General features: G+C 68.1%; 1 protein-coding gene across 11 annotated transcripts; it reads right to left on the minus strand.

Moving 5' to 3' along the window:
• MBD1 (methyl-CpG binding domain protein 1) lies at positions 1 to 24,673 on the minus strand. 11 transcript variants are annotated; one of them, XM_050927205.1, is made up of 20 exons: positions 21,836 to 22,906; positions 20,626 to 20,814; positions 19,692 to 19,836; positions 16,998 to 17,112; positions 15,185 to 15,384; positions 14,715 to 14,800; positions 14,343 to 14,383; positions 13,723 to 13,866; positions 13,450 to 13,584; positions 12,580 to 12,633; positions 10,144 to 10,206; positions 9,376 to 9,435; positions 8,379 to 8,435; positions 7,586 to 7,666; positions 5,925 to 6,089; positions 4,011 to 4,196; positions 2,568 to 2,768; positions 2,277 to 2,357; positions 1,914 to 2,021; positions 1 to 1,350 (listed from the first exon to the last, which is right to left on the minus strand). In XM_050927205.1, the coding sequence occupies exons 1-20, from the start codon at positions 21,945 to 21,947 to the stop codon at positions 889 to 891; spliced, it is 2,685 nt and encodes an 894-aa protein (XP_050783162.1). In that variant the 5' UTR covers positions 21,948 to 22,906; the 3' UTR covers positions 1 to 888. The 11 variants fall into 11 exon arrangements, with proteins under 11 accessions (XP_050783162.1, XP_050783172.1, XP_050783170.1 ...); XM_050927215.1 differs by lacking the exons at positions 20,626 to 20,814; positions 21,836 to 22,906 and adding an exon at positions 24,557 to 24,673; XM_050927213.1 differs by lacking the exons at positions 20,626 to 20,814; positions 21,836 to 22,906 and adding an exon at positions 22,933 to 23,051.
• Between the last annotated feature and the right edge of the window lie 540 nt (positions 24,674 to 25,213).

Below are 25,213 nucleotides of genomic sequence, written 5' to 3' on the forward strand. Positions count from 1 at the left end.
TCTACTCATTAAAACTTTTAATACATAAAAAAAATAGAGACGAAATTCTGGGGGGAGGTGTGAATTTTTTTTCGCATTTTTTTTCCTCTTTCTGTGCGCGGGGGGGAGAGGGGGGGAGGAACAGAACTAACCCTGACAGGGGGTGGGGGCGGGGATCTGTGCTTCACACCCTGCCCCCCCCAGCCACAGGGGGGGAAGATGTCCCCCACCAAGGACGCAGGTATGGCTTCAGCAGAAAATCCCTGAAATTAGCACTAGCCTCTGACTGCCGGGGGAGTGGGAGGAGGAATGGGTGGCACAGGGCCATCTCTGCCCCCACCAAGCAACCCGTGTCCTCTAACCTCCGCCCCCAGGAGCTGTCCCCTTCCCCCTGCAGCAGAAAAATCACCACCAAGGAAGAACTCAAGTTTTAAAACAGGAGCCTAAACTGGGGGGGAAGAAAGGGGGAGTGACCCTCCCATGCTGGAGATGAAGCAATCGCTTGGGGGGGGAGAAGCTGGCATGGGTCTGCCCCCCACCAAGGGCAGGGGAGGTGGAAGACTCAGGCCAATGGGCAAGGGGGTTTAAAGCAATTTAAGATGGCATCTGAAATCCCTGCCCCTCAAGTCACTGCAAAGGGAACGGGGGGGGCTCAGGAGGAAGGAGCCCTCTGCCCTGCCTGGGGGGGCCCTACGGAGACAGAGCTCCTCATTGGCTAGAGCCACTCATGTGACCACAGTGGGGGGGGATGTCCCTTCAGCCCTCCCCAGCCTGGAGGGGGACAAACAAGCAACGAAAACAAACTGGCATCGTCCCCCCCCGGCCACACCCACCTCTGCCCCCCTCCCCGACCCGGCAGGGTCCCGCCAATTCCAGTGTCAAAAATAGAAGCTCTGGGGGCGCGGGGGCCTAGGGGCCGGCGCTGCCCGAGGGCCAGGGGTTGAGGCGGCACTGCGGGCAGCAGCCCGCGTACACCAGCACGTCGCAGGCCTGGGAGCGCTGCCCCGCGTGCCAGCCGGCCGGCCAGCCCGGGCACAGGCGATAGGCCTCCAGGTCGCAGATCAGCTCCACCACCTCGTCCACGGTGGTGAGGCGGGCGGGGTGGCTGGCGTAGACCTCGTGCTCGGGGGGCACGGGCAGCTGGCGCACCACCACCTGGAAGAAGAGGCCCGGGCGGATGTGGATGACGGTGGCGGCCATGGTGGAGCGGGCCGAGCGCTGGACCAGCCGCAGGTCGGGCCCCCCCAGGGGCGGCTGCACCTCCCAGTGGGCCGGCAACGGGATCTCCTGCAGCTCGGCCAGGAACTCGCGCAGCACCGGGTCCAGGGGCGCCCGCCCCGCCAGCGCCCCCAGGCTGTAGATCTCCATGATCTGCGGGCATGGGGGGCACAGGGGGACGAGGGGTCAGGGGGGGCTGCCCAGTGCTACCCCGAACGCCCCCAGCACTGCCCCCAACATGGCCCCTGCCCCCCCAGCACTGCCACCATCACCCTTCATCACTGCGCCCTCCATCCCCCCAGAACTGCCCCATGCACCCCTCAACACTGCCCCCCACTCCCCAGTGCCAGATGGCCCCAGCACTGCCCCCATCTCCCTTCATCACTGCATTCTCCCCCAGGCCCAACCCCCAAGAACTGCCCCCCCCACTCCCCAGTGCCAGATGGCCCCAGAACTGCCCCCAACATGGCCTCTGCCCCCTCAGCACTGCCCCTTTCACCCTTCATCACTGCACTCTCCCCCAGGATCAGCCCCCTATCCCCCCAGAACTGCCCCATGCACCCCTCAACACTGCCCCTCAGCACCAGACGCCCCCAGAACTGCCCCCAACATTGTCCCCTCCCTCAATACTGCCCCCTGCCCCCCACAGTGCCAGCCCCCGACAGAACGGCCCCCTGCTCTCTCCTGGCCCTCATGGAACAGCCCCCCGCACTCACCACTGGGGTGCGCTCCTCCTCCTCCTCGTCCTTGTCAGCTGGGTCCAAAACCACCACTTCACTGGCCAGCCCCCGGCCCTCCATCCGCAGAGGCACCCCCGCTGGCACCTGCAAGAGAGGGGGTGAGCGCTGGGGGCACCCCGAATCCTGCCTGGGGCAGCTCCCAGGGGAGTATGGACATGGGCTGGGAGCCAGGACGCCTGGGTTCTCTCTCCAGCTCTGGGAGGGGAGTGGGGAGCTGAGAGCCAGGACTCCTGGGTTCTCTCCCTGGCCCTGGGAGGGGAGTGGAGGCTGGTGGTTAGAACAGGGGGGCTGGGAGCCCGGACTCCTGGGTTCTCTCCCTAGCAATGGGAGGGCTCTTACCGGTGCAAGGTCCCATCCGGGCTCCACCTTCTCCTGCTTCACCAGGGGTGGGGCGGCGAGGACCAGGGTGGGGGCCGGCTCCTGCAGGGGGGAGAGACAGGGGACAGGACTGAGCCCGCAGAGCCAGGGCAGCCAGCGAGGGGTGCTGGGGGGGCATGCAGGCCCCGGGGCCAGGCCTCACCCCAGCACAGAGCATGCAGCCAGGACCCCCGGTCACCCAAGGGGGAGGACTGGGCTGGAGCTGGGTGCCACTGCAGGGGGACACCCAGCAGGAATGGGGGCGGCTCTCACCTCCAGGCGGCCAGGGGGCGGGGGTGTGGCCGGCTCCTCCTTCACATGCTGCAGCAGGAGGGGGAAGCTCTGGGGGGCGTCGCGGAGCAGGACGAAGTCCCTGCCCGGCCGATCCTTCAGCAGCACCAGCTGCCCAGGCGCCTCGGCGACCCCCTTCTCCGCCAGGAATCGCAGCTCCCCGCCCGGCGGGCGCTCCTTCTCCTGTGGGGCAGAGCACAGCGTCAGGGGGCAGCACAGAGCCCCCCATGGACAGCCGCCCCCCAATGCCACTGCAGAGCAGGGAGAGAACCCAGGAGTCCTGGCTCCCAGTCCCCCCCTTTTCTAACCACCAGAACTCACTCCCCCCCCAGAGCCGGGAGAGAAGCCAGGAGTCCTGGCTCCCAGTCCCCCCCTGCTCTAACCACCAGAACCCACTGCCCCCCAGAGCAGGGAGAGAACCCAGGAGTCCTGGCTCCCAGGCCCCAGCTCTAACCACCAGAACCCACTCCCCCCCAGAGCCGGGAGAGAACCCAAGAGTCCTGGCTCCCAGCCCCCGCTGCTCTAACCACCAGCCCCCACTCCCCCCCAGAGCTGGGAGAGAACCCAAGAGTCCTGGCTCCCAGCCCCCCCTGCTCTAACCACCAGCCCCCACTCCCCCCCAGAGCTGGGAGAGAACCCAGGTGTCCTGGCTCCCAGCCCCCCCTGCTCTAACCACCAGCCCCCACTCCCCCCCAGAGCTGGGAGAGAACCCAGGAGTCCTGGCTTCCAGCCACACACCCCTCCCTAATCAGTAGACCCCACTCCCTTCCCAGAGTGAGCTGAATCCAGGCAATCTATGGGGAGAAGCAAAATTAACTCATTCCCTGGCCTAGCAGTGCAACCGACGTCCCGGATCGTCCCCCCCACGCACAGGCTGTCACCATCCCAAGTCACTGATGGGGACAAGCACACGGAGGTGGAAGGTCTTAACCAAAAAGTCACAGGGCAAGCCAGGGAGAGAACCCAGGAGTCCTGGCTCCCAGCCTCCCACCCCCCCGATCTAACCACTAGACCCTACTCCCCTTCCAGAGCCGGGGAGAGACCCCAGGAGTCCTGGCTCCCAGCCTCCCACCCCCCCCCGATCTAACCACTAGACCCTACTCCCCTTCCAGAGCCGGGGAGAGAACCCTGGAGTCATGGCTCCCAGCCCCCCCCGCTCTAACCACTAGACCCCACTCCCCTCTCGGAGCCAGGGAGAGAACCCAGGAGTCCTGGGCTCCCTTCCCCCGAGGCTGAGCGGTAACCGGGCCGGAAGGACAAGCGGGAAAGGCGGAGCGGAGGAAGAAAGAGAGAAGCACGAGTGTCTTTGGCCCTGGGCGAGTGCCGCATCTCGCAGGCCTGGGGGACTCCCACAGCCGGGGCGGGGCGGGCAGGGTGGGGCGGGGGGGCGGGCCGCCGGGGGGCGGGGCAGGGGGAGGTAGTTACCTGCGGCGGGGCACTGCCCCGAGCCCAGCGCTGCTGGCCGCTCCCCTTGACCCGCCGCCCCACCTGCTTGATCCGGGCCGGCTGGCGGCTGCGGCCGATCCTGCGCCTCCAGGCCTTCCGGGGGGCCAGGGCCCCCGCCCCCTCCTCCGCCTGCCCGCGGCTCCACACCGCCGGCAGCAGCCGCTTCTGGGGAAGGGAAAGAGAGGGAGAGACAGAGCCAGAGCCAGGCAGGTGGCGAGTGGGAGGGAGGGAGGGAGAGAGAGAAAGAGAGAGAGAGCGAGAGAGACAGGGAGAGCGAGAGTCGGCCCGGTCCTGCCCATCCCCACGGCCTCTGGGCGCCTGCACTCCTGCCCCTCCCCCGGAGCCCGCTGCCTCCTCCCCAGCCAGCAACAAGGGCCAAGCACTCGGCCTGCACACGCGCACACACGGCCCCCACCGTGTGGGAGTCACCCGGTTCAGGGGGCCCCCTCGCCTGCCCCGGAGAGTGGGTGCAGGGCAGGGGAGTTTGGCTGCACAAGGAGGGTGCAGGAGGTGCACAGACACCCAGTCAGGATGTTTGTATCAAGGGTCCAAATTTACAGAAAGGCAGAGAAAAAGAACCCAGGAGTCCTGGCTCCCAGCCCCCTCCTGCTCTAACCAACAGCCCCCACTGCCCTCCCAGAGCTGAAGAGAGAACCCAGGCATCCGGTTTCACAAGCCCCTTCTGGGCAGAGCCTCTGGCTCTGTGCCCGGCCCTGACAAACGGCCCCGGCACCTGCAGGTGAAGAACGCAACTGCCAAGACCTGCACTGATGTCCCCGGAAGCTCTGGGCCCCAAGCACCCTCCCGGGAGGCAAACGAACCCGTTGGGGACAAACCCGCGCTCTGCCAGGCCCAGCCCCGGCTCTGCGCTCCAAGACGAGCACGGCGAGAGGGCAGGATACGGGCCGCAAGGGAAGACGCTCCCCTGATGCGGGGAACAGAGCTGGGGCGAGTGGACGGTAGGAGGCATGTGCCCCACATCAATGGGCTCTGTCTCCCCTCCCCAGGGCATTGGGCCTGCTCCAACCGCCACAACGGGATGCGAGCCCCAGAGCCGTGGTGCATCTTGGGAGCCCAGCCGGAGCCACACCAGCCGGGGCGAGCGCCCGCCCGGCCGGAGCCCAGCCGGAGCCACGCCAGCCGGGGCGAGCGCCCGCCCGGCCGGAGCCCAGCCGGAGCCACGCCAGCCGGGGCGAGCCCCTGCCACACTGGAGCCCAGCCAGGGTGAGCCCCTGCCCTGCCGGAGCCCAGCCGGAGCCACGCCAGCCGGGGCGAGTGCCCGCCCCGCCGGAGCCCAGCCGGGGTGAGCCCCTGCCCCGCCGGAGCCACACCAGCCAGGGCGAGCGCCCGCCCCGCCAGAGCCCAGCCGGAGCCACACCAGCCGGGGCGAGCCCCTGCCACACCGGAGCCCAGCTGGAGCCACGCCAGCCGGGGCGAGCCCCCGCCACACCGGAGACCAGCTGGAGCCACAGCAGCCAGGGCGAGCCCCTGCCATGCCGGAGCCCAGCCGGGGTGAGCCCCTGCCCTGCCGGAGCCCAGCTGGAGCCACGCCAGCCGGGGTAAGCCCCTGCCCTGGTGGAGCCCAGCCGGGGTGAACCCTTGCCCTGCCGGAGACCAGCTGGAGCCACGCCAGGCAGGGCGAGCCTCTGCGACGCCGGAGCCCAGCCAGGGTGAGCCCTTGCCACGCTGGAGCCCAGCTGGGGTAAGCCCCTGCCATGCTGGAGCCCAGCTGGAGCCACGCCAGCCGGGGTGAGCCCCTGCCACGCCGGAGCCCAGCCGGAGCCACGCCAGCCAGGGATACGCCTCAAGTCCCTTCCAGCTCAGCGCTCAGCACCGTGCCCCTGCCCTCCCAGAGCAGCCGGACCCCGCGAGCTGGGTGGGCAGGGCACCAACCATTGCGAAGCGCAGGCACTGTCTCCAGCGGCACTTCTGGCGCTTGAGGTTATCGCCGCCGAACTTGGGCTTGTCCCGGCAGAAGTCGCAGCGGCCGCAGTCGGCTTTCAGCAGACAAGCCTCGCACTCCCCGCACCTGCGGTTCCGCCGGCTCTTGGAGCAGAGCTGCCGGGCGGGGAGAGAGGTGCCGGGTCAGAGCGTGGCGGGGGGAGGCCGGCCGCATGGGGAGCACTGAGGGGGCCCTGGGCATGCAGAGCCATGGCCGAACGACCCCAGCTGGGGGTCCCGGCCCCCCAGACTCAGGCCGTGTGACCTCAGGGGTCTAGCTTCTGCCTTCGGGTACCTAGCACCTCTTGCCCATCCCAGGCGCAAGTTAGAGATGAACCGTCTCTCGCTGCCAACTCAGCTCCCCACATCCAGGCCCGACCCATTGCCACGGGCTGGGGCGCCGGCTCCCCGACACGCTGCGGGGACGTGCTGACTCAGCGAGCCAGCCCCTCACTTCCCTTTTGTTCAGCTCTCGGCCTCTCCCCCACCGACCCACTTCCTCCTTGAACTGCGGACACTGTGCCAGGCCCTGATCGCAGCAGGGGCTTCCCCACGGCTGGATCCAGAGAGAACATCCCCTCTCCGCTCCTATCCAAGATTGGCTCCTGGGGCTCAGCAGCTCGCTGACTGGCCCCTTTCCAGAGTCCCAGGGCAGCGCTCTGCCCAGATCTAGAGGGCTGCACCCGCGGAGGGTTTCAAGAAGAGGTCGGACGAGCCCCTGACACGGAGAACCTACGTCCATTTGGTCCCGGCTCAGTGCCGGGGCTGGACCCGCTGACGCCCCTTCCAGCCCTAGTGCCCGAGGCGGCCTGGGACATCAGGACAGACTCGCCCAGTTCTCCCAGGAGGCCCCGGAGGCCCAGGGGAACCGGAGTCAGGTCTGTGGCAAAGCTGCCCAGCAACAGGGGCTGCCAGGTGGACAGGGAGCGCTGTGCCCGGCATCAGAGAAACGTGAGAAGATCCAGTCCAACAGGCCTGTCTCCCCGGGGCAGCAGGGCCAGGCCAGGCGAGACAGCAGGGGGGCGTTCTGCGGCCCACCGCCACGACCCACGGCAAGGGAGGGGCACAGCGGGCAGGCGACACACAGGCGAGTTAGTCAATGGAACAGAGCTGGGGGGTGGGGGGGGGAAGCACCGGGGGAGACCATCAGCCACAGAACCACCAGTCACACTTTTCCTAGCCAGGGATGGAACCTAGGAGTCCTGGCTCCCAGCACCCCTGCACTAACCACCAGACCCCACTCCCTGCCCAGAGCCTGGGAGAGAACCCAGGAGTCCTGGCTCCCAGCCCCCCCGCACTAACCACCAGACCCCACTCCCCTCCCAGAGCCTGGGAGAGAACCCAGGAGTCCTGGCTCCCAGCCCCCCCGCACTAACCACCAGACCCCACTCCCTGCCCAGAGCCGGAGAGAGAACCCAGGAGTCCTGGCTCCCAGCACCCCTGCACTAACCACCAGACCCCACTCCCCTCCCAGAGCCTGGGAGAGAACCCAGGAGTCCTGGCTCCCAGCCCCCCGTGCAGTCACCCCATGAGGTCTCTGGGCAGGCTCTGGCCGTGCCACGCTGCAGCGCCCCCTGCTGGCCCCGCCCACCACCGCAGGGAGGGTCACTCACCAGGCTGCTCCGGGCCCTGGCACTCGGGTGTTTCGGGGGCCGCCCCGGCTTCTTCTTCTCCGTGATTTTACCCAGCTGTTTCTGGGGGCGGCCGAGAGAGGAGAGGAGAGGGGTCACCTTGGCCCCAGAGCCGACGCCGCCCCGCCCCCACCCCTGCTCCCCAAGCGCCGCCCCGTGCTCGCTCCCCAAGCAGCGCCCCACCCTCACCCCGCTCCCCAGGCGCCGCCCCAGCCCCACAGACCCCAGCCCCGCAGGCTGGGCAATCCCAGATTTACAGCATCGGGGGTCCTGACACCGGCTCTCGGGAGCCAGCGGGGGTCAGGGCAAGCCACAGACTCTACAGTGCTGTGCGGTAGGCCCAGCCCCCCTGTTCTAACCACTAGCCCCCACTCCCCTCCCACAGCCGGGCGGAGAACCCAGGAGTCCTGGCTCCCAGCTCCCCCACTCTAACCCACTACACCCTCCTCCCATCCCAGAGCCGGGAGAGAACCCAGGAGTCCTGGCTCCCAGCCCCCCCTGCTCTAACCACCAGCCCCCACGCCCCTCCCAGAGCTGGGACAGAACCTAGGAGTCCTGGCTCCCAGCCCCCCATCGCCCCCAATCACTAGTCCCCACTCCCCTCCCAGAGCCGGGGAGAGAATCCAGGAGTCCTGGCTCCCAGCCCCCCCCTACTGTAACCCCTGGACCGCGCTCCCTCGCTGTCTCAGCCCCAGGACTTTGCCCCACCCCAGACTATGGGGCTCCCCCTGTGCCGGGCGGGTCTGAGCTGGTTCCGGCTCCGGCTCTCACTCACCCTGCGCCGCGAGCCTGAGAGGCCGCCGGGGTCTCGCTCCAACGACGGCTTCCATTTCTGGGGGGAGTGAAGGGGGGAGAAGGTGAGGGGCGGGGCGAGGGTCACCCGGACGCCAGGGTCCCTTCTGTGGAACACATGCAGGGCCTGGCTGGAGAGGAGGGGAAGAGCGGCCCAGATGTCTGGGTCCCTCCTCCTCCGCAGCCCAGCCGGGGCGGGGGGGGTGGGGGGACACGACACAACACGACCACCCGGACACCTGGGTCCCTCTTCTTCCCCCAGAATTCAGGGTGGGGTAGGGTGACCAGGACGCCTGGGTCCATCACCCCACCTGAGCTGGGTGGTACCAGAGGACGGGGCTGGATCGCCGCCCCCCGGCTTGTTGCCCATCCGACCCCGCTGGCTGTCACCACCACGGCCCGGCTCTGGTCCCCCTGGCCGGATGGGAGGGCGCCCACAGCTGCCCCACGGCAGAGAGGGACCAGCCGGCAGTGCCAGGGGCCACAGAGCTCGCCCAGCCCCTATGGAGCCCTGCTGGGCTCAAGCCCCACAGTGCTAGGAAGGGGTCAAGGGTGGACACTGAATGTCAGGCTTCCTGTCCCCCCCCCCCCTTTTCCTCCCCCGAGGCAATGCAGAGTGCCCCCAGCGCGCCAGACACAGCCTGGGTCACCCCTAGTGCCAGAGACCTCACAGCAAGGAGAGAACCCAGGAGTCCTGGCTCCCTACCCCCTTGCGCTCTAACCACTAGACCTCACTCCCCTCCCAGAGCCGGGGAGAGAACTCAGGCTCCATGAGAGCTTGTTTGGGGTGGGGAGGGGTTGGGGGGGCAAAGTCCCTGCCCAGAGCAGGATCTGTGCCCCCCTTTCCTCCATCTCTAGGGTTAACTCTGCGTGCGCCAGGCCCTTCCGAAGGCGACTGGGGATGGGGGATGCTGGGGCCTGGGAGCCAGGATCCCGGGTTCTCTCCCCGGGGGGGGGACAGGGGCTGGCACCGCACTCACTGTGGCTGCTGCGGCTGGGGTTAATCTCTTACGGCGCCGAGGTTTAGGGGCCAGGCCGTCCTGGCGGAGACAGAGAAGGAAGAGAAGAGACACTCACAGGACACGGCAGCGAGGCCAGGCTGGCAGAAGGACAGAGCCAGAGCAGAGCCCACCCACAGCCGCCACGGGCCCCCCGCTCCATGGGGACCCCACCGGCAGAGGCAACCCAAGCCACCCCCCTCCCCTGCTCTAACCACTAGCCCCCACTCCCCTCCCAGAGCTGGGAGAGAACCCAGGAGTCCTGGCTCCCAGGCCCTCTGCTCTAACCACTAGCCCCCACTCTCCTCCCAGAGCTGGGAGAGAACCCAGGAGTCCTGGCTCCCGGCCCCTCTGCTCTAACCACTAGCCCCCACTCCCCTCCCAGAGCTGGGAGAGAACCCAGGAGTCCTGGCTCCCATCCCCTCTGCTCTAACCACTAGCCCCCATTCCCCTCCCAGAGCTGGGAGAGAACCCAGGAGTCCTGGCTCCCAGCCCCTCTGCTCTAACCACCCCCCACTCCCCTCCCAGAGCTGGGGAGAGAACCCAGGAGTCCTGGCTCCCATCCCCTCTGTTCTAACCACTAGCCCCCACTCCCCTCCAGAGCTGGGAGAGAACCCAGGAGTCCTGGCTCCCAGCCCCTCTGCTCTAACCACTAGCCCCCACTCCCCTCCCAGGAGTCCTGGCTCTCAGCCTCCCCCCGGGGGTGGCGTGGTCTCCCAGCAGCGCTTCCCGCCGCTCACACCCACTCACAGCGCTGGGCCCGGGCGCTGGCACCCTCCGGCGGCGCCTCCCCGGGGCGAGCTGGGGCCCGTCCTGCGGGCAGGGAAGCGACAAGGACAGAAGGAAGAAGGGACAGGAAGGAGTGAGAGAGAGACGCAGAGTCAGCCAGACCACGGTGCTGCCACAGCCAGGAGAGAACCCAGGCGTCCTGGCTCCAGCCCCCCCCACCCCCAACCATGCTGGGGCAGCGAGCTCGGGGGGGCAGGAGCCCCATGCGGGGGGTGGGGCAGGGTTCCAGCCCCTCAGTGCAGCTTCGGGCAGGGCCAAGGGGCGGTTTCGGGTGGGCCAGGCAGGCAGAGGGCGAGCAGCTGTTGGGTGCCACGGGGCGGCGTGGCCAGGCCGCAGCTGTACCCGCTCCCGGCTCCCCTCTGGGGGGGCACAGACAGGCAAGAGCCACAGGGCAGCAGTGCCAGGAGCCACATACACCCACCTGCCCCACACTGGAGAGCCGCCCCCCCACCCCCAGCCACTACACCCACGCCAGGGGGCTGCACATGCAGGCTCCCCCCTAACTACACCATGGCAGGGGGCTGCACGCGCCCGCCAGCCCCCAACTACACCCACGCCAGGGAGCCGCACATGCACACTCCCCCCAACTACACCCACGCCAGGGGGCTGCACGCGCCCGCCAGCCCCCGACGACACCCACGCCAGGGAGCCGCACATGCACACTCTCCCCTAACTAAACCCACGCCAGGGGGCTGCACGCGCCCGCCAGCCCCCGACAACACCCATGCCAGGGGGCTGCACGCGCCCGCCAGCCCCCGACAACACCCATGCCAGGGGGCTGCACGCGCCCGCCAGCCCCCGACGACACCCACGCCAGGGAGCCGCACATGCACACTCCCCCCTAACTAAACCCACGCCAGGGGGCTGCACGCGCCCGTCAGCCCTCGACGACACCCACGCCAGGGAGCCGCACATGCACACTCCCCCCAACTACACCCACGCCAGGGGGCTGCACGCGCCCGTCAGCCCTCGACGACACCCACGCCAGGGGGCTGCACGTGCCCGCCAGCCCCCGACAACACCCACGCCAGGGAGCCGCACATGCACACTCCCCCCAACTACACCCACGCCAGGGGGCTGCACGCGCCCGTCAGCCCTCGACGACACCCACGCCAGGGGGCTGCACGTGCCCGCCAGCCCCCGACAACACCCACGCCAGGGAGCCGCACATGCACACTCCCCCCAACTACACCCACGCCAGGGGGCTGCACGCGCCCGCCAGCCCCCGACGACACCCATGCCAGGGGGCTGCACGCGCCCGCCAGCCCCCGACGACACCCATACCAGGGAGCCGCACATGCACGCTCCCCCCTAACTACACCCACGGCAGGGGGCTGCACGCGCCTGCCAGCCCCCGACGACACCCACGCCAGGGAGCCGCACATGCACACTCCCCTCAACTACACCCACGCCAGGGGGCTGCACGCGCCCGCCAGCCCCCGACGACACCCACGCCAGGGGGCTGCATGTGCCCGCCAGCCCCCGACAACACCCACGCCAGGGAGCCGCACATGCACACTCCCCCCTAACTAAACCCACGCCAGGGGGCTGCACGCGCCTGCCAGCCCCCGACGACACCCACGCCAGGGAGCCGCACATGCACACTCCCCCCTAACTAAACCCACGCCAGGGGGCTGCACGCGCCCGCCAGCCCCCGACGACACCCACGCCAGGGGGCTGCATGTGCCCGCCAGCCCCCGACAACACCCACGCCAGGGAGCCGCACATGCACACTCCCCCCAACTACACCCACGCCAGGGGGCTGCACGCGCCTGCCAGCCCCCAACGACACCCACGCCAGGGAGCCGCACATGCACACTCCCTCCCAACTACACCCACGCCAGGGGGCTGCACACGCCCGCCAGCCCCCGACGACACCCACGCCAGGGAGCCGCACATGCACGCTCCCTCCCAACTACACCCACACCAGGGGGCTGCACACGCCCGCCAGCCCCTGACGACACCCACGGCAGTGACCTGCACGCCCCTGCTCCCTTCCACTACACTAATGCCGGGGAGCTGCACACATCTGCCCCCCCCCCCACACACACACACAGTGGGAAGCTGCAAGCGTCTGCTCCCCCCCACTACACCCACGCCTCCATGACAACACACAGGCCACAGGGCAGGCTGGGAAACCATGCCCCCCCCCCCCCAGGCCACAGGTCAGGCTGGGAAACCATGCCCCCCGCCCCTCCCCCCCCAGGCCACAGGGCAGGCTGGGAAAGCATGCCCCCCCCCCCCAGGCCAGGCTGGGAATCCCCCACCCACAGAGGCAGGCAGGCCTGCTGGGAATCCTACACACACACACACACACACACACACACACACGCTGGCCGCAGGGCATGCTGGGAAGCTGTGCCGAGGGGGGCTCCAAACAGCAGGGCAGATACTTACTATGGTCAGTTTTCGGGGGCCGTACCCTGCCTTCTTCGCCACCACCGATTTCTGCTGCACATCAGAAGATAGTCAGGGCCAGCCGCAGTACTAGGGGGCGTGATGCGGGGCTGGGCAGGAGGCGCTGTGCTGCAGGGGGTGCTGGGCAGGGGGCAGGGGGTGCTCTCCCCTGCCAGGCTGGGTCGGGCGCTGGGGGGTGCCGTGCTGCAGGGGGCGGGGCAGGGGGTGCTCTCCCCTGGCAGGCAGGGCCGGGCGCTGGGGGGCGCAATGCTGCAGGGGGTGCTCTCCTCTGGCAGGCAGGGCCGGGCGCTGGGGGGGCGCCGTGCTGCAGGGGGCGGGGCAGGGGGTGCTCTTCCCTGGCAGGCAGGGTCGGGTGCTGGTGGGGCGCCGTGTTGCAGGGTGCTGGGCGGGGGTGCTCTCCCCTGGCAGGCAGGGCCGGGCGCTGGGGGGCGCCGTGCTGCAGGGGGCAGGGCAGGGGGTGCTCTCCCCTGGCAGGCAGGGCTGGGTGGCGCCGTGCTGCAGGGGGCGGGGCAGGGGGTGCTCTCCCCTGGCAGGCTGGGCCGGGCGCTGGGGGGCGCCGTGCTGCAGGGGGCGGGGCAGGGGGTGCTCTCCCCTGGCAGGCTGGGCCGGGCGCTGGGGGGCGCCGTACTGCAGGGAGCGCTCTCCCTCTCACTGTGGCACCCCTTGAAAGAGGCAGCGGAGCCTTCCCAAAAGTGTGGGGGGGGCAGGGGCCCCATCCCGACCCTCCCCTTCCCGCAAGCCCCTGGGGCAGGGGGCCGAGAGCAGCCCTCGACCTGTGTCCCCACCGCGCATGGGTGGAGGGATCCACAGCCGCCCCCCAATGATCCCCCCCACAGCTGCCCCCCGTACCTTCTTCTTGAGGCAGCGGCGTTTAAGGCATTTCCACTGCCGCTTCAGGCCGGGCTTCAGCCTCCGCAGGCAGATGTAGCAGCTGCCGCAGTCCTCGGTGGCCTGGCAGCCCTGGCACACGCCGCAGCCGAAGCCCTGCGCAGGCAGAGGGGAGAGGCCGGGCGTGAGGGGAGCCCAGGGCTGGGCTAGCAGGGGCTGCGGGGCGGGAGTGGGGGGCACCAGGTGGGCAGAGGGGGGAGCCGGGGAGGGGAGGGGCAGGCCGCCGGCCGGTACCTTCTTGACGATTTTCAGGCAGCGGCGCAGGAGGCATTTCCTGCCGATCCGGAGCTCAGGGTTCTTGGCCCGCACGGCGCACACGGTGCAGATGCCGCAGTCCTCGGGGATCTGGCAGGCCTGGCAGGCCCCACAGCCCACCCGCTGCAAGAGGGGCAGGGCCTTCAGCCGGCGCAGCCACGGCCCCTCGCCCGCCCCCCAACAAGGAGGGGACCAGGGAAACAGACCCAGCCCCCTGGAGACCCGACTCCCAGCCCCACCTCCTCTAGCCACTGGACTCCACTCCCCTCCCAGAGCCAGAGAGAGAACCCAGGAGTCCTGGTTCCCAGCCCTCCCTGCTCTCACCACTAGACCCCACTCCCCTCCCAGAGCTGGGGAGAGAACCCAGGAGTCCTGGCTCCCAGCCCTCCCTGCTCTCACCACCAGACCCCACTCCCCTCCCAGAGCCGGGAGAGAACTCAGGAGCCCTGGCTCCCGGCCCTAACCACTAGACCCCACTCCCCTCCCAGAGCCGGGAGAGAACTCAGGAGCCCTGGCTCCCAGCCCTAACCACTAGACCCCACTCTCCTCCCAGAGCCGGGGGAGAACCCAGGAGTCCTGGCTCTCGGCCCGGCCCTTACCTTGAAGAACCGCTGCTCCCTGTTGAAGTCTCTTCTCTGGGCTGAAAGAAAGAAGCTAGCGTTGGCATCTGGCTGAGGCTCAACCCAACAGGTAGCGGCACCAGGGCAGCTGGGTTAGTCTCCCAGAGATGCAGCCGCCTCTAGGGTGGGGCAGCTGGGGCACAGAGACAACGCCACAAGGGGATGACTCGCCCAGCACTGAGATGCAGCCGCCTCTGGGGCGGAGTCCGGACAGGACACCTGGGTTCGCAGCCCGGCTCCTTCTAGGAGGGGCCAGGGAGCTGGGCACAGCAGCAGGAGCCCCCCAAGCAGGCCGGGGTCTAGCCATCGGCCCCAGCTGCCGGTGCGACCCTCCCTACCCTGCTCACCCACCTCGGCAGTCCGGGCACAGCCAGCGGCAGCGTCTCTGGCTGGGCATCACCACCCCGGGGAAGTAGTTCTGGCAGCTGGCGCAGCATCTGGAAGGCAGAGGTGGGCTGCTGAGGTCCCGCGTCTGGGGCCCCCCAGGTTGGTGGCGAGCTCACAGCCACCCCCGGGGGGCAGGGACCCCGCTAGGCCTGGACAGAGGGACAGGGGCCTGCTAGGCAGTTCCTGTGCCAGGGAGGGCTCGTGGCGCGGGAGATGGACCGGGGACACTGGGACGTCTCCATGGACGAACAGAACCCAGGAGTCCTGGCTCACAGCCCCAGCCTGCTCCAAACACTTGACCGCACTGCCCCTCACCCGAGCCGAGGAGAGAACCCAGGCGTCCGGCTGGGCTCTCGGCACCTCCCCGTAGCGTTTGCATTGTTACCCGGAGGGCTCAGGGGACAGGGCACCCCAGGCGGCTGGGGGAAACTCACGCCACTACGGCATCTTGCCCCGATTCCTGGGGTTCCAGCAGGGGCGCCGGGCGCTTGCGGGGGCGTCGCTCTGGGAGGGGCGGAGGCGGCTGCTCCGGGGGCTCTGGCTTCACGGGTTGCTGTTTGGGGGGTGGCTGCTCAGGGAGGGCTGGGGGTTCTGGCTCCGACAGCGAGAGGCATCTCTTCTGGGCCTTCTTGACCTGGACAGGGCGCAAGGTGAGTGGGGCTGGAGGTGGGCTCCCAGCCCCCCGCAACATGGGGTGGGAGCTCAGCCAGGCCTTCCCCAACAAGCCCCGAGTGATGCCCCACTCCACCTGCGATTCCTGACCCAACCATGCACTATGTGCTGCACCCCACGCCCCTCCTAGAGCCAGGGAGAGAACCCAGGAGTCCTGACTCCCAGCCCCCCTGCTCTGACCCACTACACCCCCTCCCCTCCCAGAGCCAGGGAGAGAACCCAGGAGTCCTGACTCCCAGCCCCCCTGCTCTGACCCACTACACCCCCTCCCCTCCCAGAGCCAGGGAGAGAACCCAGGAGTCCTGACTCCCAGCCCCCCTGCTCTGACCCACTACACCCCCTCCCCTCCCAGAGCCACGGAGAGAACCCAGGAGTCCTGGCTCTCAGCCCCCACAGCTCTGACCCACTATACTCCCTCCCCTCCCAGAGCCGGGGAGAGAACCCAGGAGTCCTGGCTCCCGGCTCCCGCACTCTAACCCACTACACCCCCTCCCCTCCCAGAGCCGGGGAGAGAACCCAGGAGTCCTGGCTCCCGGCTCCCGCACTTTAACCCACTACACCCCCTCCCCTCCCAGAGCCGGGGAGAGAACCCAGGAGTCCTGGTTCCCAGCCCCTGGGAAGCGCTTTCACTAGCCAGAATGGCGGCCGCGCAGCCACGGACACCGGCTGGCAGTGGGAGGGCTGGCCCAAGGGCGGCCACTTGCGCAATCAGCAGCTTGCGAAACACGAGCCGACCGCACCAGCGCGAAAGGCCTGGTTACCGTGGCCGCTTTGGAGGGAGTTTTGGCGCACGGAGCCAACACCACGGCCAGGGCCGATCAAGCGGGACATGCGGTGTCACACGCAGCTCGTGGGACCCTAATTACGACTCCCCGGAACACGCCGCTGGGGGGGAGACGTAATGAGCCCCGGCCGCAGACGGGAGGGAAAGCAGGTCTGAAAGAGGTGTTCCCGGATTCCATCCGGCACACGGGGACTGGCGGGGTGAGGTTTGCGCCACACCCGCCTCCTGGCTTGGCTTTCCATGGGCTCCAGGGACTAGTGTGCGGGGAGGTTTCGATGCCACTGCAGCCCTGCTCAGGCCGATCTGGGTTTCCAATCAATCCTTCACCTTCATTTCCGGGTCTGAGAGTCACTGGCCGTATGAATTCCCCGCAGCCGCCTGCGGCCAGGGCCTGTTTGTGCCATGGGGGAGTCTCACCCGGACAGACCGAAGGCAACCAGAGTTTCTGCCGGGGCCCGGGCACGGCTAAAATCACCAACCAGAGTCGGCTGGGAACAGCCGCCCTCGGCACCGGCTAAGCACGGCTCAGCGCATTCCTAAGGGGCAAGAACACGCAGGTCCTCGGAAGAGGACGCGGGAGCAACAGGATCATGGACGGGGAGGTCTTGTTCCAACTAGGAACCGCTTTTTTGGGGCATCAATTTATAAAGGGGAGAACGGCTCTGGGTCAGCCGAGGGACACCTGTGTCGGCAAGAAACCCAGCCGAGTTTTCGGCACCGCGCCCGTGGTCAGGCCTGCTGCAGGGATTCTGCCCCTCCTGTGTATGCGCGCTCCCCGCACCCCCCAGTACCTTGGGGGGCGGATCGCGGAGCACGCCGTTCTTGAAGTCGAAGTTGGTCAGGTCCTGCGAGGGCCCCAGGAACCTGGTGAGCTCGATCTTGCTGCGGAATTTCTCGCCGTTGGGGCTGCGGGAGGGGAGGCAAAGCAGGTGTCAGGGAGGGCACCCCAGCCTGGCCTGGGGGGCTGGGAATACTCCCACAAACACATACACCTCCCACCCTGGGAACTGATGCACCTGCCTGGAGCCAAAGGGAGCCGGGAGAACAGGCTCGCTCCTGAACGACGTGGGGAAGCCACATTTTTTCATGAAGCGCAAAATTAGCCTGTGGAACTCACGGCCACAAGGTAACAATGCAGGGGGGCAACCTCAACTCTGCTTTAGAGCAGGAGCCAATGGCTACAGGGAGGGAGACGCTGCCCCGTATGGGAAGGGAAGGGCTCAGACAAGAGATGGGAATTTCACGGCACAATCATTCTCTTTTAATGTGACACAGGCAGGAGGTTAAAGGGGGTTGGGAACTGGGGCACGGGGGACTCGTGGCTACTGAATCCGGCTCCAGCGGAAGAGCAGGCCAGGGAGCAGGCAGCCCCCTGACGAGCCCAGGGGATAAATGAAGTGCCAGCCAGCCACTAGGAGCCATCTGTTCCTCTCCGACCCCCGCAGCAGGGGAGGGGCGTTGGAGGGTTGCCCCCTGGCTAGTCTTCCCCTCCAGGCACCTGGGGGGGCAGGTTCCCAAGGAGACGCCCATGAGCGAGGGGGCATTAAGAGGGAAGCGCCAGACGGCCAACGGAAGGAAACAGCGGGCGGTTAGAGCTGCCCCACGCAGGGCGAAACGTGCCCCCTACACTGAGAATTCGGCATCCGAGACCCGTCTAAGATCCCAGCTAGTTGCTCCCACACTCATGGGAGTCTGTTGGGAACCGTGTCCTTCGCAGCCTGCACTGCTCCTCGGGCCGTCGACGGGCTTTCGTCTCGCTAACTCTTCTCCCTCCCGACACACTGAGCACGAGGAACCAGCCCCCCCCACCTCCACCTGCTTGCGTCTCCCCGGGGAGCGGCACACGCGAGTCCAGAGGCCTGAATATTTCCCCATCGCAGCTAGTCCAGCCTAGGCTCGCCCATGCCCCCCGCGCCCAACCGCTCCACCCAGCCTCCACCGTCGCTCCCAGCTGAGCCGCGCCGGCTCAGAGCAGAAAATCTCGTTCCTCCCCCCGCTGGCTGCACGGCCTTGCACTTTGGACTAGTCAATTTATAACCCGGATTGGCCACGCCTCAGCTCGCAGTCCTTGGTACTCAGCAGAGCCAGGATGATTTCGCCTCCGGGCTGGCAGGGAGCGGGAAGCGGGTCCGGTGGGGATTTCCCGGCGGCGCAGTGCGGCCCAAGCCATAGGGAAGCCGGCCCGGCGAGGGCCCCAGCTGGGCTGCCCTGGAAGGCTCCAGCCAGCTGAGCGCCTTGCGGATGCCGGGGCTGGAGGCGGAGAGATGGCCTGGACCGTGGCCACAGCCAGGCAGTGCGCTGGGACAGCGAGGGCACTGAGCGGAGGGGTCTATGCTTCAGCAAACTCCTGCCCCCAGGGCTGTTTGGATTAGACACGCTGTGGGGACACAGGGAGCCCCCCCAGTTCTAGACAGTACCGCGACCAGGCTGCTAATGCAACCCAAGAGCAGCCCCAGAGGAGCGGGGAGACCGGGGAGCAGCTGGGGGCTACGCCGAGGCTCTGGAGGCGGAACGAGAGGCCTCGAGCGCCGGCGGGGGAGGGGACAGAGGGGGACGGTTTCATTTCATAACATGCGGGTTTTTAACTGAAAAAGCACATGCACCAGCAACGGACTCGGGGGCTGGGAGGAAAGACGCACACCCTGAACCACACGCAGACAACGGGGGGAGAACTCAGGAGAGAGCCAGGAGTCCTGGCTCCCAGCCCCCCGCCCCTCGCTCTAACCACCAGACCCCACTCCCCTCCCAGCCAGAGAGAACCCAGGAGTCCTGGCTCCCAGCACCCCCCTGCTCTAACCACTAGACCCCACTCCCCTCCCACAGCCAGAGAGAACCCAGGAGTCCTGGCTCCCAGCACCCCCCTGCTCTAACCACCAGACCCCACTCCCCTCCCAGAGCCGGGGAGAGAACCCAGGACTCCTGGCTCCCAGCATCCCCCCACTCTAACCACCAGACCCCACTCCCCTTCCAGAGCTAGGGAGAAAACCCAGGACTCCTGGCTCCCAGCTGGCTTCGGAGAAGGTAAATAGACTCCATCCAGCGGAGCCGGTTTCCTGCGGGGGCGGGCGGAGGAGAGTTATCTTCGGCTGCAGACAGACGCACCCTGTCTTAGAGGGGGCTGCATGGCTGGAGCAGGCAGCTCCTCTCCCACCGAGCACTAGGGCAGGCCGGGGTCAGGGCCAGCGCTCATGCGTGACGAGGCTGGGACCGACTGGAGGCCCCGAATCCCAGATGCCAGGCCGGGGGGTGGAGAGATCCAGGGAGCGGGAGGGCTACAGGAGCAGCGCCTGAACCCCAGAAGAGCCCAGAGTTCTGGCTCTGACCCACTGAGGCCGAGCCCCTCCCGTGCCTCAGTTTCCCCTCCCGTGCCGTGTCCACATGGGCTGCTACTGTGGCTTTGCAGAACATGATCCTCACCCCGACCCTCTGCCACGGGGGCTGCCCACCCCCTCCCCCTGCACCCAAGGGAGGAGCAGTGCCCGTACCCCTGATAGTAGGTGTCCGTTCGTCCACAGGTGGCCCCGGATCGGCGGTAGGCCTCGCGGCGCTTCCATCCAGGCCCCAAGGTGGGGCAGTCCACCCAGCCCTCCGACATGGTGCTGAGCTGGGGGAGCGGCAGCAGAGCGGCTACTGTGGGGACAGAGATGGGGGAGTCAGCACAGCTGGATGGGGGGGCGGGTTACCCCCCCCACCTGGGCTTGTGCCCTCCATCCCTCCGCCCAGGGCTCAGGCAGACGACGCCCTGCATCCAGGAACAGTGTCTACATTCAGGCCAAGCCTGTTTACCAGCACTAGCACCCCGCTCCCAGGGCTTGGCCCAGCTCTGATCACTAGCCCCCACTGCCCTCTCTGAGCCGGGGAGAGAACTCAGGAGTCCTGACTCCCAGCCCCCCTCCCCCACTTTAACCACTAGACCCCACTCCCCTCCCAGAGCTAAGGAGAGAACCCAGGAGTCCTGGCTCCCAGCCCCCCCGTTCTAATCACCAGACCCCACTGCCACACTTTGAACCTACTGGACACTTAATTCACATGACCCTCCTTTGAAAGGGTTTTCATCACAGAATAAAGGCTCACAGTAATGAGGCTCCAGCTTAAGAAATCACGTCACCCTGAACAACTGGACATGCATACAACAGGACCGACTGCAGGCAGCGATCACTTGCCCAGCACTGAAATGCAGCCACCTCTGGGGCGGGGCACCTGGGGAACAGCCACACGTAACACTGCATGGGGATGACTCTCCCAGCACTGAGATGCAGCCACCCCTTGGGTGGAGCAGCCAGGAACAGCCACACATAACACCTCGCCCGGCGCCCGAGCCACGAGCAAAGCGCGAGGGCCATCAGGAGGGCTCGGGCTTTCGGCTCAGGGCACCCGCTCGCAGCCCAGACCAAAGGCATGTCCGTCCACCATCCCCACCTTTCCGGGCGCAGGGAGCGGCCAGGAGGCAGCACCCACAGGGAGCATGACTCACGCTGCTCAGGCTTTGATCCTGGATCCTTCCGCAGGGCCCAGAACCCAGCATGCCTCGCTCCTTGGCAGAGGGGCAATCGGCACGGGTGTCTCCCACCAGGCTGGATCCTGCCAGCCCCGGGACCCTGCCGGACTCTAGGGAGGGGGCGGAGGAGATAAGGCCCAACGCAGCAGCTCAGCTTTCAGGCCCGCAAGGTCAGTGGGAAGCCCGGCCCCGCGCTCCTGCTCCAACGCCTGGCCACATTCCAGCGTGAGCAGTTACAGCCCGTCTCTGGCACGCCCAACGCTGCCCCCATCAGATAAGGGAGCACTCTCCGAAGTCAGCACGCAGCAGCACAACGGCTCCCAGCCGCCCCAGAGGTGGCCGCATCTCAGCATCGGGAGAGCCGGCGTTACGTGTGGCTGTTCCCCAGCTGCCCCACACCCCAGAAGTGGCTGCATCTCAGCACCGGGAGAGCCAGTGTTACATGCGGCTGTTCCCCAGCTGCCCCAGGCCCCAAAGCTGGCTGCACTGCAGCACCAGGAGAGCCGGCGTTACGCAGCATTATGCGTGGCTGTTCCCCAGCTGCCCCACGCCCCAGAGGTGGCCGCATCTCAGCACCAGGAGAGCCGGCGTTACGTGCAGCTGTTGCCCAGCTGCCCCAGGCCCCAAAGCTGGCTGCATTGCAGCACTGGGAGAGCCGGCATTATGCAGTGTTATGTGTGGCTGTTTCCCAGCTGCCCCAGACCCCAGAGGTGGCCGCATCTCAGCACCAGGAGAGCCGGCGTTACGTGCGGCTGTTCCCCAGGCCCCAAAGCTGGCTGCATTGCAGCACCGGGAGAGCCGGCGTTAAGTAGCGCTATGTAGCGTTATGTCTGGCTGTTCCCCAGCTGCCCTTCCCAAGAAGCGACTGCATCTCAGCACGGGTCAAGCCCTCCCCAATGCGGCCGTAGGTGCAGCTGCTCCCCAACTGTCCCACGTTCCAGACCTGGCCGGCCCTCAGCACCAAGCAAGCCATCCACATACAGCGTCACTGCGTGGCTCTTCCCCAGCTGCCTCTCCCGAGAGGTGGCTGCATCGCAGCACCACGCGAGTCACAGTATGGCTGTCCCCAGCTGCCCCTCCCCAGAGGTAGCTGCATCGCAGCACCCCGCGAGCCAGCACCGAGTGGGTCACCATGTGGCTGTTCTCCAGCTGTGTCTCTGTGCCAGGCGAGCCGTGCCCGAGAGGCTCCTGAACTGCCACCAACCAGGAAGCCAGCCAATTCTGCGTGTCCGTTTAACGCCATTTCAGATGGCGGCCCAGGCCCGGAGACATCCTGCCAGCTCACGCGTTTCAGCCCCCTTGTTTTCCCTTTCCGACAGGGGGGCCTCTTCCCCCCCCAGCCTGCACCACGTGAGATCTAAACAACAGGCAGCTCCGGCCCCAGCCTCTCCCAGCCGGGAGGAGAACGCACAGAGCGTGTCGGGCACAGAAACCAGCCCAACGTCACAAGCCGAGTTACAGCTTGAAACCACCGAGCTCCGGCCGTGGACACCTGCCAGGGGCGGGCCCTTCCACACAGCAGGGGCCCTTTGGCAGCCCGAGGGGCTCGCGGAAAAAGGGCCGGTAGCAATGGCGCGGGCAGGCCAAGTTGCCGGATGGCGTTTCACGGCCGAGGAATCAAGAGCGTTAAGGAGCCAGAAGCAAGATTATTTGGCGCTCCGGGCTTCCCCGGGTCTCCGTGTCCCGCCCCGCAGCTCCGCTCGTCTCTCTAGACTGAGTCTTGCCAGGCCCCGCCAAGAACGGGGGACCCCCGGGTTCAATGGGGCCATCTGGGCCCAGCCAGGGATCCGAAGTGCTGCCACAACCCGGGCCACTGTGGATGTTTTAGGGCGACGGGCAGCCCCCCCACTAGAGAGGCACTGCCGAAACAAGGCCTGAGCCATGCGGCTGGCGCCGTGATATTGTGGCTCTGAGCTGTCTGGGCAGAGTCAGGAACGTCGGTGTCACCGCCAGGCTTGTGGGGGACCCACCCGGTGACAGGTGGGTATGGGGCACCCCCGATCTCCCCTCGGGGAGCAGCAGGAACCCAGCAAGTCGCAACCACGTCATGGTTTGGCACAGACACCCCGTACGATGCTCGGGTGCCTGGCGCTGCAGGGGTCCGTTGTGCCAGCCTAATGGGGGGGGCCGTGAAGCGCCCGGTTTTTGTGGCTCTTTCCAGCTTAGTTTGGGAGCGATTCAGCTGAAATTGGGGGGGGGCTGCCATCGGGGCACAGAACGGCACCTACCGATTGTGTCGGGGGAGTTCTCCCTGCCCTAAGCCTGGGTAGCCCGGGTTGGCCCTTCCTGCCCCCGAGCCCCAGCCGCAGCCTTGCTCGGGACGTGTCCGACGGGCGAGCGTGGCCCAGGTCGGGCAGCAGCGCCAAGGCTCGGCTGGGGGGGGGCAGCGGGCGCCAGGCCGGAGGCGGGTTCCGAGCCCAGCGCCGCCGAGCCGGTGCCCAAACGCCATCCCGGAGCTGGGCTGCGGCGATCCCGGCGCGCCCCAGATCACCCTGCGTGCCAGCCCACCCGCGTCCCTGACGCGGCTTCACGCCGTGCCGCGCCCACCGGGCATCGGCGCCACTCCCAGACCTCTCCCCCAGCTGCCCCCATTGCCGCCCCACGGCCTCCCTCCACTCCCTGTTTGCCCACAGAGAGCTGGGCCCAACCCAACAGCAGGCCTGGCGAGAGACTCACACCTGGGGCAGGGACCCCCAGCTGCCCCCCCCAAACCTGGCCACTGGGCTCCCAGCCCTGCTCCCCCTTCCTGCCCAGCCCTCCCACGCATTCCCCTTCAGCCCCACTTCCTCCCCACTCCCCTCTGTCCCCAACCCCCCCCTTCCAGGGCACCTCACTCCCACCCCAGTGCCTCCCCCACAAGGCACAGCCTGTACCCTCCACCCTCTGCCACCCCCTCACCATTCACATCAGCCTCCATTTCCCCAGCCCCCCCACTGCCTGGTGCCCCTGCACCCCCCCTCCAAGTTCTCTCCCTCTGCAGCCCCTGGGTCCCCCGCAACCCGTCCAACTCCCTCTGGGCCCCACCCCCACCACCTAGACCCCCAACGCCCTCCTCTCCTCAGAACCCCTCCCCCCGCCATGTTATAGTGCCCCATTTCCTCTTCACCCCCACTGCCTACACCCTCCCCCGACCCCCCAACTCCCTCCTCACCCCCTATCGGCCCCCTCCCCCCACAGCCCCCCATTTCCTACTTCACTCCCACTGCGTACAAACCCCTCCCCCCAGAACACCCCTCCCCCGGCCCCCCAACTCCCTCCTCACCCCCTACCAGCCCCCTCTCCTCACAGCCCCCCATTTCCTACTTCACTCCCACTGCGTACAAACCCCTCCCCCGGCCCCCCAACTCCCTCCTCACCCCCTACCAGCCCCCTCCCCTCACAGCCCCCCAATTCCCACTTCACCCCCACTGCCTACAAACCCCTCCCCCCAGGACACCCCTCCCCCGACCCCCCAACTCCCTCCTCACCCCCTATCGGCCCCCTCCCCCCACAGCCCCCATTTCCTCTTCACCCCCACTGCCTACACCCTCCCCCGACCCCCCAACTCCCTCCTCACCCCCTATCGGCCCCCTCCCCCCACAGCCCCCCATTTCCTCTTCACTCCCACTGCCTACACCCCCCGACCCCCAACTCCCTCCTCACCCCCTATCGGCCCCCTCCCCCCACAGCCCCCATTTCCTCTTCACCCCCACTGCCTACACCCTCCCCCGACCCCCCAACTCCCTCCTCACCCCCTATCGGCCCCCTCTCCCCACAGCCCCCCATTTCCCACTGCCTACAAACCCCTCCCCCCAGAACACCCCTCCCCTGGCCCCCCAACTCCCTCCTCACCCCCTACCAGCCCCCCCTCACCGCGGGGCGGCTCCCGGGCCCCCCCCGGGCCGGCGGCTCCATCCCGCGGGCCCCGCTCGTGGCGCAGCAGCAGTGGCCGCAGCCCGGGCGGCGCGCGGGGCTCGAACCGGAACCGGAAAACGGGCGGGGGGGCCCGGGGGAGGGGGCCGGGAACGGCCGGTCACGTGGCCATGGGGGCGGGTCCGGGGGGAGGGGCCTGGACTGGAGGGAGCCAAGACTTGGGGGGCGGGGGGAGCTGGGGGGGAGGAGAACCGGGAGTTGGGGGGCGGGGGGAGAAGGGAGCTGGGGGGGGAGAACCGGGAGTTGGGGGGCGGGGGGAGAAGGGAGCTGGGGGGGAGGAGAACCGGGAGTTGGGGGGCGGGGGGAGAAGGGAGCTGGGGGGGGAGAACCGGGAGTTGGGGGCCGGGGGGAGAAGGGAGCTGGGGGGGGGAGAACCGGGAGTTGGGGGCCGGGGGGAGAAGGGAGCTGGGGGGGGGAAGAGAACCGGGAGTTGGGGGGCGGGGGGAGAAGGGAGCTGGGGGGGAGGAGAACCGGGAGTTGGGGGGAGAAGGGAGCTGGGGGGGAGGAGAACCGGGAGTTGGGGGGCGGGGGGAGGAGAGAACCGGGAGCTGGGGGAGGAGAAGAGAACCGGGGGCGGGGGGAGAAGGGAGCTGGGGG

Source organism: Gopherus flavomarginatus, chromosome 18 (assembly GCF_025201925.1).
Source record: "Gopherus flavomarginatus isolate rGopFla2 chromosome 18, rGopFla2.mat.asm, whole genome shotgun sequence".
Classification (NCBI taxonomy): domain Eukaryota; kingdom Metazoa; phylum Chordata; order Testudines; family Testudinidae; genus Gopherus; species Gopherus flavomarginatus.